The sequence below is a fragment of the Garra rufa genome, chromosome 18, assembly GCF_049309525.1.
Source record: "Garra rufa chromosome 18, GarRuf1.0, whole genome shotgun sequence".
Taxonomy (NCBI): Eukaryota; Metazoa; Chordata; class Actinopteri; order Cypriniformes; family Cyprinidae; genus Garra; species Garra rufa.
In genome coordinates this window covers 7,646,186-7,665,508 of record NC_133378.1, presented here as the reverse complement: position 1 = coordinate 7,665,508, position 19,323 = coordinate 7,646,186, and the positions used below count along the sequence as shown (strand labels likewise).

Below are 19,323 nucleotides of genomic sequence, written 5' to 3'. Positions count from 1 at the left end.
ATGCATTTTGTATGATCCCTCTTTTTTTGGTAAAATAATTAACATTTTGCAGATTCTGCAAGGGGGATGTAAACTTTTGACCATTGTCGCTTGCAAAAACAAAATGACGATGCCATTAAGGGCCGGTAATATTATAATAGGATCACTTTGCAAAGGCAATGGGGGACTGAAATCTTATATGTTTGTTATTTTACATGCTTGCAGAAGAAGGGTTACCAAAACAAAGTTACTGGATTGTCCTTTTTCACATTTTTTGGGTTGGTAGATGCACTCGGGGCTCGATTATACCACTTAAACACAGAAAAAGTCCAATTTTGTCACCTTTAAAATTAACTGTTTAATTTGTTGGTTATTGCAATAGGCTTTGAAGGCCATTTTAAAAATGTAACTTCTCAAAGTATTGCTCTTGCATAGCCTTTCCCAAAATATGAAATGTAAAATATGGTCTTTCACCCGCACTTGTACTCGGTATGGTTCACCAAGGTTATGTGAACCTGCTGTCTATTATGCCTTTCTCTTTTTACACTCTTCCTTTTTGTCTAACAAGCTTCAGATGCTCCTAGTTGCAGTGAAGCAGAAAATCTGATTAGTCTGACTGCATTCTGTCTCATTCAGCGTTTAGCCGTGTTACACGTCTGTCAATTGTGTTGTTTATGTTTATTGTTGTTTTGCACTTGATTGCCCAGATTGCCATGTAACTCAGTCGGCCAACGAAGAGATATTAATATTCATTGTTGGTTGCACAGTTGAAGTACTTCTGAATAGTCACATGAAAAGAACTGACTAATTTGGGGTGCGAAGTGCAGTATTTACAGAGCGTATTCCTCATTGTCAGAGAAAAACAAATTGGTCTTAAGGGTTAAAAGAGAAGAGATGAAAAGATTCTCTGATGTTAAAGGGATAGTTCACCCTTACACTCTCAGGGAAAAAAAGGTACAAAAGCAGTCACTAGGGCGGTACACTTACAAAAGGTACTAATTTGCACCATTTAAGCAGTAAAATGTGCCATTTAGGTGCTAATATGCACCTTTAAGGTACTAATGTGCATCCTTCAGGAATAAATAAGGTACAAAGATATACAAGTTGAATAGGTATCAGCTTTTGGACCATTTTTCTGAGAGGGTACTGTATGTTGTTCAAAAGCAAACAAAAATTGGTTTATATTGGTTTGTTCTGAAGCCATATCATTTGTGTGAGAAAAAGTGTGTCACATTTTTAGCTGAACTAACCCTTTAAATCACCCACATTGTTCAGTTGTTGTCTTTAGTATGAGTCGAACGACTGCATTATAGGCAGTCAAATCAAAAAGCCTTGAGCGAAGCAGTTGGGGGCTAACTTAAAACTATTAAAAAGAAAAAAAAAGTCACTTGTCACTGTCATTCTCTTCTTCTTTCAGTCTTCCAAGTAAGGTGTATTTGTACAAGTGGACATGGGAGAGGCAGAGGATTGATTTGATCTTACAAGCCATCAGGTTGAGAGGAACTTTCCTAAACATGACCTGAAGTGTGCCGGCCCCGCAGCAAACGCTGCTGTCACTATAGTGAACGGGAGCTGTCACGCTGCGCTCGGGCCGATGCGAGCTGACAGCCTGAACGCTCACAAAACAAATCATGGCCCCATTTGGTAACACTCCACGTCCCTGCGATTTAGCCCCAACCAGGATGGCTTCTGTGCTGCTCATAGAGGATGCTAGTGGGGAAGTGAAGCCTATTTGGGGATATCTGTGTTTGTGTGAATATGTAGGTGCATGTTCATGTAGGAAGTTACGTCTCAGTGAGTGTCCGTGAAATCATGGATAGTGAGAGATATAGTTCAGACATCTACTTATAAATCAGTCTAAAATTCAAAGAAAAAGTAAACCAATAAATTGCATTTTTTTTATAATTTTTACAGCATATTTTAGTGACCATTAAAGGGATAGTTCACTTAGAAATGAACATTTGCAGAAAATGTACTCACCCTCAGGCTATCCAAAATGTAAATGAGTTTGTTTCTTCATCAGAACAGATTTGGAGAAATTTACCATTACATCATTTGCTCACCAGTGGATCCTCTGCAGTGAATGGGTGCCGTCAGAATGAGAGTCCAAACAGCTGATAAAAACATCATAAATAATCCACACCACTCCTGTTCATCAGTTACCATCTTGTGAAGTGAAAAGTTGCATGTTTGTAAGAAACAAATCTATCATTAAGGAGTTTGGACTCTTATTTTGACAGCACCCATTCACTGCAACGGCACCCATTCAATGCTATATTAGGTATCCTAAGTTTTTAGCGATTGTATGTTCAGACACGTTCAAGTAGAAAGCAAGTATTGATTACATGGATATGCCAGTAGGTGGCAACAAGCCTTTTTGAGCGAGTCATTGAATCGTTTACTCAACCAATTGACCCTTCGCAAAAACCCGCCTCCCTTAGTTACTATTGCTATGTCTGTCAAACAATGCTGCTTTAGCAATATACATTATGTTCTCACACAGTGAAAAATACGTCAAAGAGCAAAGAGAAAACAACACGTTGACAGACAAGACAAAGCAAGTTTTTTTCTGGTATGAAACAAGGTCTCAGCTTTAGAATTTTGTCATTTTTTAAAGAAATTCAAACAATAAATACTGTTTTGTGGCTCTTTAATTTGTTGTGACAGATCACTGTATTGCCTCATTACCTCATTAGTTTGAATATCTGCTGAGGAAAGCGTTATCTTTGTCGTAACGTCAATATCCTTTCATCTGTTAAGGGCAGTGTTGCCAACTTTTCTCAATGGAAAGTAGCTAAACCCCGCTTGAAAAGTCGCCAAATGTCGCTAAATGACGTCATACGCTCATTAGCATATTCATGACGTCAGTACGTCGTATTGTCTTCCGTCTCTGTGCTCACATACTGCTATTTAATGCCGCCAAATTCAATAAAACTGTTTTCATTTATATATTTCATAAATATATTGATATATTTTATGGTTTCTTTTGTCAGACAACGGGGTAAATATGAAATAGTGACTGAAACGTGGCCCATTAGGACTACATAACCAGCTCTCGAACATATTCATCTACACTAAAATCGTGATTCATAATCACGACATTGTCTAATGAAATCAAATACACATACAATTAAGACAATGGCTGTGCTGTGATTTCGGCTATACTTTTATGTAAAATAGAGTTATAAGCATCAGAATATCTTTTTTGTCTGAAAGTGCTGCTCACTGAACAGAACAGACGCAGATAGAGAGAGAGGGAGAGCGCGCGCGCACTGGGAAAGCACGACTTCGCGCTCGCGCGGCAGTACCAGAGAGTCTCATAAACGAAATAATGTTTGTCCAAGAAGTCGCTAGATTTGTCGCTAGGCGCTTTTTCGAAAAAAAGTCGCTAGGGGGGTCTGAAAAGTCGCTAAATCTAGCGACAAAGTCGCCAAGTTGGCAACACTGATTTTGCTGCTCAGTGCATTTGTTTGCTGCGTCAAGCTGTTGTTGAAACTAAAAAATAACTTCCGTTTAAGTTATAGCGCTAACTTTTCAGTATAAAAGTCTTTACTGCTGACTCATAAAAACAGTCTTTTGTTGTGGAACAATGTTACTAAAATCGCCATCACAAACACTGTTTCTCAATACTAAACACTTACTAAATACTACTATTATTTTATATAAAATATTATTAAATAATAATTATTAAACAAACAACAACAGTCATCATAAAAGTTGCTAGGCAATTCAGTCAAACGTACAAAGACAGCACTCTAATATACAGCATACGATTTATATAAACCAGAAAGAACTGTTGTATAAAACTTAATGTTACATTTTTGTGTATTAAATTGCTGTATAAAAGAAATATTGTTGCTTGTTACTCCAACTTCTTAGAAACTGCTCAAACCATCATTGCTAGTTTGAATATAACATTATTCAATTGGAAACCTGGACACACAGAATCTGAGGCTTTTTTCTACGTTTTTTGTAACACTTTTAGCGGAAATCTGTCGAATTGTGTGAAATAGATTTGGGTAAATGGTAAAAAAACTGTTAAATGGAGCTGAGAGTACTTCACTGTTAGGATAGCCGACAACATGATCAAATTATCCCAAATATTTAATAAACAAAAACACTATTCTGTGAGAACCTGCAGAGTTCTGCGGGCCTTGCAATCAGAAACTAGATGCTTCATTTTAAGGTTTCCAATTTCGTGTGCCAATAGTTAAGTAGTATGACTATTGACAGTCCCTGACATTGCCGCTAACCTCTTATGCATTTAGAAGAATCTTAAGATTGATATTAAATCAAGTGAGGAATTGCATTTTCATGGAGCACAGCATCAAAATCTAGAAATTCTCTTACTCATAACTGAAAACCTGCCTTCATAAAAGACGCCTACCAGCATAAAACCTGACAGAAGAAATTGACCATAGCTTTGAGTTGTTATTACTGAGGTCTTCTATCTCCGTAAAAAGTCATTTAAGCACTAAATGTCACTAAAATGCCATTCTGAAGCAGGTGACATGCATTGGCCAGCTCTGATGGCTTGAGGCTGATTGTCTGCTGGGCTACAGCCATCACCTTTCCTCGCTAAAAATGAATTATCTGTTTGGCAGCTCCATTTTCCACTTTATTATTCAACTAACTCACAAAATGGTAATTAAATGAAACAATTTAGTAACAAAAAAGAGAAAAGTGAGAAGAGGAGAGGCGATGATTGTGTTAAAGTGCTTTACACACTCACTGGGTGATTTTATTTGGCAGCTAATAAAGCGAACAGAGAAAAACATCATGATTAAAGGGTTGAACAGTGAACACCTGAGCATCTCTGCTATAATCATTAAGATAGAGAGATGGGGGAGGAGAGCTAGACGTGGCAAAGCATTGTTCTTCAGTGTGCAGGAAAATGAGAGAAACTATAAACGCAAAACACACTCAGATGCAAAGAGGGGGAGCATAGGGGAAAATATCACAAATAAATGGTCAGAAGCTTATTTTAAGACCTTTTCTTAACTGCACATTTCTTAACTCGTTCAGAATTCTCAGTAGTCTTTAGTAATGCAAATAAAGGAATCCCATTCTCATTATTGCAATGCAATAAAAAAACAAACAAATTAAAATTGTAAAGTATATTTTCTGTGTATACATGGTCGTATTTGTTGCTTTAAGATGACTTATAATCACTGTGTCCAGACAGGATGATTTACATTTACTTTATTAATCTGGACCTCCTGCTCAGCCATTTGCTGTGTTTGGATTGGCATAATAACATTAATGTTTTATTTCTGCAGTATGTAGTATGTATACTCTGCATACTGTATCCCACAAGTTAGTAGACAAAGCTATTCTCTCTGTATGCATGAACTCATGGTCTGTTTTTTGCATCTACTGCAACTGTACTAACCAGGGTTTGTGTGTTGTATGTTGTCCTTCTCCAGACTCTGTTCAGGAGAAGCAGCCACCCGTTAGTCCAATGAATAACCGGAAGGAAGACATGGAGATCACGTCGCACTACCGGCAGCTCCTGCGGGAGTTGAACGAGCAGCGGCAGCACGGCATCCTGTGCGACGTGTGTGTGATCGTGGAGGGCAAGATCTTCAAAGCGCACAAGAACGTGTTGCTGGGCAGCAGCCGCTACTTCAAGACACTTTACTGCCAGGTGAAGAAGGGCTCAGAGCAGCAGGCCACCATCACGCACTTGGACATTGTCACAGCCCAAGGCTTCAAGACCATCCTTGACTTCATGTACTCCGCCCACTTGGCGCTCACAAGCAAGAATGTGATTGAAGTGATGTCGGCCGCCAGCTACTTGCAGATGACCGACATAGTGCAGGCGTGTCACGGCTTCATCAAGGCAGCGCTAGACATTAGCATTCGCTCCGAGCTCGCAGACGAACTAGTGGATATTGAGATGGGCAACGTGGTGAGCTCTATGGGAGGCGGGAATGGGCCAGGTGTGGGCGGAGCCTCGGAGGCACTGGCGTCCATGATCTCAGCTCGCAGCTCCTCGCCGTGGTTGGCCAGACGCACCAGCCCAGCAAACTCATCTGGAGACTCAGCCATCGCTAGCTGCCACGAAGGTGGTAGCAACTACGGCAAAGAGGACCAGGAACCCAAAAGCCATGAGAGCCAAGAGGATGCTTGTTTGCAGCCCTTGTGGCCTGCTGATTACCGTTCTGTCCAGGTCAAAGAGGAGCAGGTCTCCCCCTCCAATCTGCAAGATGGGGCTGGCCGAGGGGCACAAGGCACGCCTGGAGAGCCAGGTGGACGAGGAGAGGGGGGCTGGCAACCCCCTGGCTCGGGCCGCAGGAAGAATCGTAAGAACAAGGACACGGTCAGGCACATAACCCAACAGAATGAAGGGGACAGTCGGACGGCATCACCGCTACCATCCATGCTGTCCAATCCTGGCTGGAGCTACGGCAACCAAGACATTTCAGGTAGGATTACTGTGTTGGTTTGCTTAATTGCTTCCTTTAGAGCAGGGATGGCAGCTTTGGTTCTGGAGGGTCACTGTCCTGCAGAGTTTAGCTTCAACCCTAATCAAACACACCTGAACAAGCCTTCAAGATCTCTAGAAAGCTTCAGGCAGGTGTGTTTGATTAGGCTTGGAGTTAAACTCTGCAGGAGAGTGACCCTCCAGAATCTAAGTTGCTCATCCCTGCTTTATCATATCACATTATGTAACTGCAAAATATTTTACGCCATCAGTGAGCCGACTGTTGACCTTTCCTCAAAAGTTTTGGTCTTGCAGAAGGGACCGTATATGCATACTTCCCTACTATAAAGGGTTTTCACGTCTTCAATTGGTCATATTAGCAGCAATAAAATGTAAACAATGCCACTAAACCGAACAAAACTCACGTTTTGTGGATTACTGCTACTGAAAATGGTCAATTATTACTAATTACTGTACTAATTGGTCGGAGGAATGGGCAACTCTAGTCATGGAGGGCCACTGTCCTGCAGAGTTAAACTCCATCCCTGATCAAGCACTAGTAATCTTTAAGACTTTGGTTAGATATTCCAACTATATTCAATTTTGTGATTGAGCGAGACAGTGCCACCCCCAGGACCAGAGTTGTCCATCCCTGTTATATTTTTTGTACTATAAATTGCATGAGATAAGTTGCATCTCCAAATTATGGTATTCATAAAACAGTAGGCGAAATGTACCCAGATGACCTACTACTTCCAATCGACACTTTACTGTCCCATGAGGCTATAGTAGAGGAGTTGTAAATGGCAGTGAAGAGATACCTCTGATGTCGTAGGTGGTGGATGTAGTATATCCAGATTACATTCATACTACCAGGGCTGTCCTCGACTGAAGATTTTTCTGACTAGTTCATTTTAAGCATTAGTTGACTAATCGCACGTTTATTAATAAACCACTTAAAACATAATAATGAGTTTTTAATTGCTTACATAGCCTAGTAAGCGCTCACACGCACGCATTAATCTTACCACAGCACATCGGCAAAAGTAATGATTCTGAATGTGTTAGGGAAAAACAGTAAATTGGCTGGATTAACATTTTAATAATTTATTGTATTTTCTTTTTTTCGGTTTAAGAGATGAAGTTGACAACGCTGATTTGTAATCTCTGCAGTACTGGATGCGCCTGTATGCATGTTTCATATGGATTACACTATCTGAGAATATTTGTTTTCCATTTAGTTTATTTAAAAGTAGACATTTTGCTCTCTGTAGATATATTTTTCATGTCTGTAAGGCAAGTATACACTTAGTTTCGGTTAATTTCTTTTTTCTTGATGCGCTCAAATTCACAGAGACCGAGACAGCAGAAAGCGTATCCTGTTTGGTTTCATTGTTTTACAAAAGCGCAACGTTTCGTTGTTATTTAAGTGCACACAAATAAACGTAGAGTCTTAACAGATTCAAAAGATGTATTACTCTTATCTGTATGACCAAAAATGACGGAGTATTTTAAGAGCAAGTGACTGCACTGGCGCCTCAATCTGTAATGTAGTGAATGCGCTACTATTTAGTTTCCGCACTTGAATAGCGCACATTTTTCTAGGTTAACATTAGATTTGAGCGGTCTTAAAGTTGCTGCTACTTACATGCTTCATGATAAGCCATATTTGAGGTCGATGAATGATAGCCGATGAATGATGTACTGTTACCACATAGACCAGCCGTTAACAATCTGTCCATCACGGACTGCATGACTTTGGATCCTGTGGATTTTTTATTATTATTAAAGGAAGTGAAGTGGGAGAGAGAAAGAGGGGGGTCCTCAAGCCGGGACTCAAACTCGGGATGCCTGTAACGCAACGGCGTTGTATGTCGGCACACTGCCCACTAGGCTATTGGCGCTGATGTCACAAAGTTTGTTTCTCATTTTAGTACCTACTCAGATTGTATGTGAGCACTGCCTCGTGGATCTCGCGGGAGTCAGATCTTCTGGAATACTTTGCCACCGTGTTTGATTGTATAATTCAAACCTAGATAGAAATAGAACTCTGATGAAGTTGAAAATTATTGTTGTAACACTAATAGTATAGCAGCATGACAAACTACAGATTGAGGTGGGGAATTTGGGGTTGAAAAAACTCATTTCCTCATTAACATCGGCAAGACACATGGGACGCGAGGCAGCCTCATCAACCTAAAAACAAAATCCGTGCTGAGGAACAGATCGCGCTAGCAAGCGGGGATGAGGCCCTACCTGTCTCGGATACTGTTGCTTATAGGTATGTAGATCATTAAAAGTGTGGCAGCTCTAATCTCTGGTGAATTTGTGCAGGCCGTCTGTGAAATGGGCACACACACACTTTAAGAAAACAGGATAATTGAATTGACCTTGGTGGCGGTATGAGGATTAAATTGTATGTGTGTGTGCGAGTGTGTTGGGATGGGGGGTGCCCCAAGGTCTTCTGAAGTGTGGAGAAGAAGGGATAAAGTGAAGGAGAGAGGGAGGGGAATACGCGGAGATCTGCATCAGCTTAGCGCGAGTTTACCTACTTAACTCTCGAGGCACTCTCTCATCCTCTCTGTTTGCCAGCCCTGCTACCTGCGGCTCCAACAGAAATAACTGCACTCGCTGACCCAACCCCACAGATCAAATATCAAGTGCAGGACTCCACACATCTAAGTACACACCGGCTCACTGTACTGCGTACACACACACATGCTCGCAAAAGTCACGCCCGGTCCTTTGTGTGCAACACAAACAGTACACATTTATATTCCTCACGCATTGGCCCCCATAAGCCAAACTAATATGCTAGTCAAGCTTTTGAGGTCAATTTAATTACGCTCTAAATGGAATCGAAACATTTTCAAATCTAAAATCATCCCTCTTAACCGTGTGTAAATCTCAGTCCGCTAAGGACTTGCAAAATGCCAAATTGCTTTGGATGTCATTTGATAATATGGGCCGGTGCTCGGTGAAGATGAGAATGTTGCTTGGTACACAACACAGGCTCAGGCTTGGACAAGTCGGATCAGGGTGAGAGAAAGAGGACATGTTGTGAAAACCCTCATGCCCTGCTTTGGGTTTTGGACTCGGCTGTAGTTTTCCTACTGAATTGGTGGATTCTTGAGGAGTTAAAGACAGGAGGTTTGTCCAAAACCTTTTTCAACCTTTTGCATATTTTATCACCCACATGTGAGCATTGCTAAATCTTATTAGAACATAGAATAGAAGCTTAGAGCTTAAGTAATTAGTAGGACTCTATAAATGCCTTCACAAGTGATTTCTTCCTCCATGCACTTCGTCTCCATGTTGAGGTCCTGTCACCAGGTAGAGCTTTCTCAGATTTGGTTAAAGGGCGCAGGAAGTGTCTAGTTGCAGGGCTAATGGTTAAGGGTGCCGCTTGCTGACAGCACTAAATGGGATCCCAGGATGCTGATGTCCGACTTGAATTGTGCACAGACTAATGGTTTTAAGAAGCTTGTAATTGGTGGTTGGCATGTTTATAGAACTGTGTATCTAAATTACCATGCTTCTGGTATGAAGTTCTGGCTAGCAGCAGGATATTTCTCAACCTGCACTTTGTAAAGTGTGTGTGTGTGTGTGTGTGTGTGTGTGTGTGTGAGAGAGAGAGAAAGTATATGGTTTTTAACATGATTAGTCAGCCAAGACCAAAAAGACAGTCAGGCTACTGTCTAAAGCTTCTAGCTGTTTCTCACGTCTGTTAAAATATGATCCTAATCATTCTATTAATACAGTTTTTTGCATGATTGTTGTAAGACAAGAGACAGATCATGCTATAGGGATTCTTTGCACACCAGCTATTCTTTGTACAAGCTATTCTTTCCTTAAGTTTCACTGCGCCCTTGTTCGTCTTGCTGACCACTGACAAACACGAGGCATCAAGCCATCACAGTTCTAGAGAAGCGATGTGAGGTCACACTGGATGTCTAGCAGATGTTTGCAGGTGTTGAAAATGTTTGCAGAAGATGCAGGCGTTACAATGGGCATGTGTCCTGCAGATTCTTAAGGGAAAACATCACAGTATTACAATCTGTATGTTTTCTGCTCAGTTTAAATGAGATCTACACTTCTACATGTCAGACCAGAATATGATAGGTGATTTTTTTTTTAGATTATATTAACATCTGTTTTATTTTTTTTCCAAATTATGTGTTTTCTATCAAAATCGTTCTGCATTCTATTTATTTTATTTTATGTTTAATGCATTTTTTTTGCGACACTGTTCCAAATCACGCTTTGATTAAAGGATTACTTCACTTTCAGAATGAAAATTTGGTGATAATGTACTCACCCCCTTGTCATCCAAGATGTTCATGTCTTTCTTTTTTTAGTCGAGAAGAAATTAAGGTTTTTGATGAAAACATTCTTGAATATTTCTCTTCCCGTTGATCCCCATTTTACTTCAGTGGGGATGAAGATCCAAATTTCAGTGCAGCTTCAAAGAACTCTACACGATCCCAGCTGAGGAATAAGGGTCTTATCTAGCGTCATTTTCTAATTTAAAAAAAAAAAATCTTCTCCAACTTCAGAATTCTCAGAAATCATTGTTTTACCTTATTTTGTAAGGAACGTTTGACTTCATTTGCACGTTCACTTTTTAAACACTTAAAGCTGCAATGAAACTTAATTTCTTTTCGACTGAAGAAAGAAAAACATGAACATCTTGGATGAAATGGGGGTGAGTAAATTTTCATAAATGTTTTATTCTGAAAGTGAACTAATCCTTTAAGTGTACAAAGCCCAACTTTTCAATGTATTCATCCAAATTCCATGACATTCCACGTTATACTGAAAATTACGTTTTTGTGACTGGTTTCCGCAGTTAGATAACATTAGATAACTTGCTTATAGGCCTACTAGAAACATACTCAACGCAAGTACACATAGAAAGATGCATTTAGCCAGGACAGGAACAATGGGGCCGTGGAGTTACCCTTAAACCAGGGTTGCCAGGTTTTCACAACAAAACCCAGCCAATTACTACTCAAAATTAGCCCAATGACATTTCGAGGGGGTCCCCCAGTAAAAACTGCATTCAGTGGGGTAAATTAAACATGTTTTGGGGCATTCCAGGGGCATAAACATCACATTATTGTGGTCGCTTCAACCCCCAGACATTAAAAACAACCCGTGGCAACTGTATTAAAGTACCCCAATTGCACGGGAAAAACGCAGACTTGGCAACACTTCCTCAAATGTCAAATGTAAAAATTTACAGATAATTTACTCACTCCCTTGTCATCCAATAGTTAATGTCTTTCTTTCTTCAGTTGTAAAGTAAAAAAAATCTGGATTTTTCTCCATATAGAGGACTTCAACGGTGCCCGCAAATTTGAGCTTCCAAAATGCAGTTTAAATGCAGCTTCAAAGGGATCTAAACGGTCCCAGCCAAGGAAGAAGGGTCTTATCTAGCAAAACAATTGGTTAATTTGTAAAATTAATTTACAATTTATATACTTTTTAACCTCAAATGCTCATCTTGGCTAGCTCTGCGTAAACTGTGAATTCCGGTTCATGATAGTTAGGGTATGTCGAAAAACTCCCATCTCATTTTCTCCTCCAACTTCAAAATCGTCCTTCATCGCTACAGAAGTACCGACCCAGTTTTTACAAAGTAAATGCGCAAGGAGGGTCAAACACACTTTACAAAAAAAAAGTAAAACAGCGGTGTACGGCTATTTTAAAGGTGGAGAAGAAAAAGCGATTGGAGTTTTTCGACATACCCTAACTGTCATGAACTGGAATACACAGAGTTGACGCAGAGCTAGACAAGATGGGAATTTGAGGTTAAAAAGTATATAAATTGTAATTTTTGCTAGATAAGACCCTTCTTCCTCGTTTAGAGCCATTTGAAGCTGCGTTTAAACTGCATTTTGGAAGTTCAAACTCGTGGGCACCATAGAAGTCCACTATATGGAGAACATTCCTGAAATTTTCTCCTCAAAAAACATCATTTCTTTACGACTGAAGAAAGAAAGGGGGTGAGTAAATCATCTGTAAATTTTTGTTCTGGAAGTGATCTTCTCCTTTAAAATGGATGTTTTATTTACATAGCTAGAATGTAGTATAGCTAGTACAACAGAAAAAGTCTCTTCAAACTTTTTCTCCGACAGTAATTCAGTTAAAAGATAAATGACTACCGGAGAAGTGTTTCCGCTCAGATCTGCTAGTATTGCCCCATGCCCCATGCTTATATTCTTAGGTATTGCTTTCTATATGAAATGGACAACACACTCCCATTGCAGTTAAAAACTTTTACATATTGGCAAATTGGTATCTAATTGGTAGTATGAACTTCTGTGAACAATCTGCTCACGTAATTCAAACATTGTGTAAATTCATACATACATCAAATAGTTACGTTTTCTCTTTAGACCACTTTTTTATGCTTTCATGTCTTTGTGTAAAGTCTATTTAAACAGCCTGGCTCTACAGCAAAGTGTATGTGAGAGGAGCAGCGCTGTTATCAAAGATGCCTGTGTTTGTTTCTTTGTTGTCATATGGTGCTCATCTTTCTTTTCATCATCCTACACTTATTTGTTGTATTAATAGTAGCCATATCAGTTTGTCCGCACCCATCTACATGTGCTATGATTTCATTACTCATCGTCTGGAGTGTGTGTACAAGCTCAGCACTCTTCCGAAAGTCAGACCACACTTTTAAATGAGCAGCCACACTCTTCACTTTCAAACAAGCCCGCAATGTCTGTTATACAGACCTGAGTCACAGCTCTCCGCCTCATAGACCCTTAAAACAACGCTAGTTATTTTATCAGTACTCTTTCTAGAGTCTGTGTTTGATGCTAGAGGCTTCTACAGTAGGCATTAGCATTAGCATTGACTCTCGCTTTTCAGGTCATAAAACTACCACCAAAGAGTGACATTTCGAAAGGAAATTTACCCAGCGCGTCTCTGATGCGATGCTATGGTATCTGTGTGAAAGTGTCGTGTTAGTTTGAGTGCTTTTCATGTTTCAGGTTTACTCCCTGATGAAGAGGGGGGTTTCTGTGGTTAGCTGTGGCTGTGAACTTCACGCTGTCATCAGGGGGATTTTTGAGGCTGGTCAGGAAATGGTCACTGATATTTTATTTTAGATGATTTGTTTAAGAGCAAGGTTATCGCTTGATCAGACAGAGACTAGGAAAATAAGAAGATCACTTTGGCCTTCCCCTTTCCGCAGCATAAGACGAGACAAAAATCCCATATTTAGATCATTCACACATCCATAAGGGTTTTTCAAAAGTTGTGCTGTTGACGTGTTGTTCTGTTTTTGAGTTGCGAATCTTTATCAGAAGGGAAGTGTGTGTTTTCTTAGGTATCTGTGTTTATTTGTGTACAGATGCATATGTATATGTGACGACTGAGTGCTTGTATGTGATTTCAGAGTGCATATGTGAAGAATGGCCTGCATAGACACATGCACGCAGATGATACGGAAGTGCTTGACATGTATAAACAGTGTGGAAATATTTAGCAAGTGTTGTGTGTTTAATAGAGCAGTCTATGGCGTAACTTTGCACTTGTCTCAGTGAGCAGCTGACATGTTCACAGCAGAGCACATCTAATCTAATCCTGTTCATCAGAGCAAACACACACATACACATACACATGAACTTCAGCTCAGCCTCAACACATCACATCTGTTTACTCTCCTCTGAGAGTTTAACCTCTGGCCTCTCACCCACTGCTTTACAAACACTCATGCTTTCATTCACTTATTCATGCCTTCACTGCTCAGTTGGTCCTTTACTAAGCCTACTAATTCATTTATTCACTTACTACTTAATTTACTCACTGACTCATTTATTCATCTATTCTCTGACTCATTCATTCATTCATTCACTGATTTATCTATTCTTGCTAACTCATTCATTCACTCATTTCTTTACTCATTCATTTGTTCGGTTTCTGACTCATTCATCCATTCACTGACTCATTCACTCATTCATTCACTCACTCACTAACAAATGAATTTATTCACTGACTTATTCATTCATCATGACTCATTCATTCACTCACTCACTCACTGGCTAACTATATAATTTGCTCCCTTATTCGTTTATTCACTCTCAGATTTATTTATTCACTCATTCACTGACTCATTCACTCATGACTGATTTATTTGTTCAGTCACTGACTCATTCATTCATCCATTCTCTGGCTCATTCACTCATTCATTCACTGATTTGTTCATTCAGTCATTCACTCGCTAATAAATTCAATCACTCATTCATTTATTATGACTCATTCATTCATCCATCCATTCTTTGACTCATTCATTCACTGGGTTACTCATGAGTTTGCTCCCATTTGTTCATGCACTCACAAATGTATTTATTAACTCACTGACTCCTTCACTCATGTCTCATTTAATTGTTTATTTACTGACTCATTCGTTCATGCATTCACTGACTCATTCACTCATTCATTCAGTCATTTACTCACTAACAAATTAAATCATTTACTCACTCTTTCATGCAATCCCTAATTTATGTACACTCACTGACTCATTCATTCTGACTCATTCATTTAGTCACTCACTCACTCACTCACTCACTCACTAATTCTTTCACTCACTAATTTATTTACTTACATATCCATACATTCATTCACTGACTCATTCATTCTTGCTAACTCATTCACTCATTTATTTATTTACTCACTCACTTATTCCTCATTTATTTGTTCAGTTTTCATTCACTGACTCGTTCACTCATTTGTTTACTCACTAGCAAACTAATTTATTCGCTGACTTATTCATTCATTATGACTCATTCATTCACTCACTCACTCACTGGTTTTATATATAATTTGCTCCCTTATTCATACATTCACTCACTCACTCACTCACTCACTCACTCACTCACTCACAAATGTATTTATTCACTTACTGATTTATTAACTCATTCCTCATTCATGTGTTCAGTTAATCACTTCTTCACTCATTCATTCACTGACTTGTTTTTCAGTCATTCACTCACTAATAAATTTATTTATTTACTGACTCATTCATTTATTATTACTCATTCATTCATTCACTCGCTCACTGGCTTACTCATTAATTTGCTACCTTATTCACTCAATAACTCACAAATGTATTTATTCACTCACTCACTGACTCATTCACTCATGCCTCATTCATTTGTTTAGTTACTGACTTATCCATTCACTGTCTTGTTCATTCAGTCATTCACTCACTTTACTGCAATTCATTTATTCACTCACTTATGCATTATGACTCGTTCATTCACTCGCTCACTGGCTTAGTCATTAGTTTAGCTCCCTTGTTCGTTCATTCACTCACAAATGTATTTATTCACTCACTGACTCTTTCACTCATGTCTCATTTAATTTAGTTACTGACTCTTTAGTTCATCCATTCACTGAATCATTCACTCACTCATTCATTTAGTCATTCACCCACTAACAAATTCATTCATTCACTCACTCATCATTCACTCCCTAATTAATTTATTCACTCGCTGAATTACTCATTCATTCAGTCATTCACTCACTCACTAATTTATTTACTTATTCATTAACTTGCTAACTCATTCATCCACTCATTTATTTATTTACTTATTCACTTATTCCTTATTCATTTGTTCAGTTACTGACTCATTCATCCATTCACTGACTCGTTCACTCATTCATTCACTCACTCACTCACTCACAAATATATTTATTCACTTACTGACTCATTCATGAAATGACTTCTTTCAGTCATTCACTCACTCACTAACAAATGTATTCATTTACTGATCATTCATTATGACTCATTCATTCACTCACTCACTCACTCACTAGCTTACTCATTAATTTGCTACCTTATTCACTCATTAACTCACAAATGTATTTATTCACTCACTCACTGACTCATTCAGTCATTCACTCACTAATTTATTTATTCACTCACTCATGCATCATTTTTTTCACTTACTGATTCATTCATTCTTTCTGTCTCATTATTCACTCACTCTCTGGTTAACTGATTATTTTGCTCCATTATTCACTCACTCACTCACTCACTCACTCACTCACTCACTCACTCACTCACTCACTCACTCACTCACTCACTCACTCACTCACTTATTCCCTAACTTCCTTCCTTCCTTCATTTATTCATTTAATGACTCACCTACTCTCTCACTCACTCACTCACTCACTCACTCACTCACTCACTCACTCACTCACTTGTTCATTCATTAATTTAGGCACCCTCCATTCATTCATTCATTCACTGACTAACTCATTCACTCAGTCACACACTCAGTCCTTCATTCATTCATTATTCACATAATGTCCTTCGATAGTGTCGTCATCCTTCTCTCAGCCCTGTGTCTTTCCTAGCTCGTCAGATCTATCTCTCTGTTTTTACACTCGCTCTCACTTCTCTCTCTCTGGGTCTCTATAGTCAAAAGGTGTGCGCTTGAAATAATGAGAGTGAGGCCCCTTTAACCCCCATCCTCTTACCACTCTCCCCATAGTATTTACACCTCATTAAACCTGAAATAGCTTTAATATTTAAAACATCGTGAACAGATCTCAACCCTCCCACCCTGAACACCTCTGGATTTTTCCCCTCCCTCGCCGCTTTCTCCCAGTTTAATAATCTACTTTCATATTTCCTTCCTCTCCATTAAAACCAAAATAGATTTCATATTTCACAAGTTGAACTTTTACTTTTTCCTTCTAGCTCTCTGTCCCTCATCTGTTCCGTTTTCCTCCCTCTCGGTCCCTTGTCCGACATGCCTCCCTATTTTCTTTTGATTGAGACTCACCATCCCACCAGATGACCTTCACAGTTCTTCACACTCTCTTTCTTTCTCTTGTTTCTCTGTTGCTTTCTCTTTCCCTCTGTCTCCCCCATGGCATTCTGGGTTGCCCCTCAATGTAGCTGAATGCTTGTTTGTTCTGGGGTAAGGCGTCATGTCGGACTGTCAGACAGAGTTCTTGTGTTCCGCCTCGCTCTATGCCATTCTCTCGCCTCGCTTTTCAGTCTCCCTCTGTCTCTTTCCTTACTAGAACAAGTTTCTTCAACTACAATAAGGTGAACCAGGCCTCATAATTAGGTATTAATTAGTCATTATGTAGAATCTTTAAAGTTTGGTTTGTTTGATTGTCTTTTGTGCTTTAGTTTGAACAGCCATGAAAATAGTTGCAAAAATAAGATTTATTATTTATACATCTATACATCCATTTTTAAAACCCTATTGTTCATTTGGGAGTCAGACTTGTGTTGTTTGTGGTCAAAAGTGACCAAACATCTGAAATTGTACTTTTTTTTCAGTAAAATCAGTATAATATATTTTAATACTTTTTTATTTTGAGAGAATTTCATGGTACTAACTAATATTTCTGCAATCATTATGATCAAATTCTAAGATTTTTATGTTACTTTGAAATTATGACAGTATTAATGTTAAAATAGAGACAATGCCTCTAAAATAGGGATGCACCGAAATGAAAATTCTCGGCCGAAGCTGAACAAAATTAAACACTGGGCCATAGGCCGATTACCGAACATGGTTTTTTGTGTTTTTTCCCCCATGCATTTAGCCAATTTTTTAACCATTGCATAAATTAAATAGCCAAAATGTGCTTTTTACAGTTTTGTCTTGCTTTTCAAAAAAAGTGGTTCTAAACTGTTTCTCGCTGTCGGTGCTTGTAATGATTTTTGCGTCATTGTCGGACAGTTTTAAATGCTTCCACACTGCTGACATGTTTGCTGCATTAGTGCATGCCTCTATTTGATCGCGTCATGTCATTGTTCGGTATAATTTATTCTGCCTTTTCGCTTATTCGGCCTAACACCAAAAGAGCTTTTTTTTGCTATTTTCAGCCAAACTATTTCGGTTGCCGAACATTCGCTGCATCCCTACTTTAAAATCTAATTTTTGAAGTCAGATTAGTGCTATCTGGTCGGAGAAAAAAAAGAAAACTACAATTCCATGGTTTAGCCAATAGATTCATATATAGCTCTATATAAAAGGCTTATAAATTCTCTAGTTGTCTTTAGACATAATTACTTATTTTTATTAAGCTGTGGATTTGAATATACATTTAGACATTCTCAAAGACAACTTTTTGTGTAGGATTAGATTTTTTTTTTTTTTAATTTTAGTTTGAAATGTCAGTTTTTGCATTAATTCTACTACAGTCAAACCTGAACACAGAGAAAGACATTTTGTTACACGTTTCTATTTTGCACTTTTAGAGTGTCACCCGTCATTGCTGTACACTCTTTTTCTGCATTGTGAATGATTTGTAGATTGTACGCTCAAAAAGTTCTCTGTATTTTTGTGTATTTCCCATTAATTTCAAATGACCAGGAACAACACAAGTGAGATTTTTTTTTTTTTTTTACGACCATTTAGTTTTTTTCAATGATTTTTTTTTAACTAAAGAGACATTCATTACTGTTTTGTGGTCAGATTTTATTGATTTGACAGAAGCAGTTTAAAAAACAGTTTTGGAGTCTTTCCGCTTTCATGTAGTTCTTGCAACAATTGAAAATAGCTGCCCCAGGGAGTTACCAAGATGGCCGCCAAGTCAGCTGATTTTCTTGATTCTGAAAGGGAATATTCTTGGGTTTTTTGCTCACTGTTTGTGTAACATACTGTCAGTAATTTCTCAAAATTTTTAGACAGTAATCCCTTAGCGTAGGACACTCTCTTCCTTTATTCTGTGCTGTTGGTGAATTCATAATTCATCTAACCTTTATTTTTTGTCCTATTTTTGTTCTTTTCAGGTTTCAGATTCACTAACTGTTTTTAGGCTCTTCCCACTGTCCTTGTCTCTCTTTCGCTCTCTTTGCTTGGAAATGACATGTCTGTCACTCCTCCACACCTCCCACCGGTGTGTCTCACTGTCTCTTTGAAAGTGAACAC

At 38.8% G+C, this 19,323-nt stretch overlaps 1 protein-coding gene across 1 annotated transcript in view; it reads left to right on the top strand.

Annotated features, from left to right (window-relative positions):
• LOC141291128 (zinc finger and BTB domain-containing protein 46-like) overlaps positions 1–19,323 on the top strand; it is a 100,184-nt gene that overhangs the window by 33,410 nt on the left and 47,451 nt on the right. Inside the window, exon 2 of the mRNA XM_073823300.1 lies at positions 5,406–6,407. Within this exon, the coding sequence (XP_073679401.1) occupies positions 5,441–6,407 (967 nt within the window). The 5' untranslated portion in view covers positions 5,406–5,440. The remainder of the gene's footprint in view (positions 1–5,405; positions 6,408–19,323) is intronic.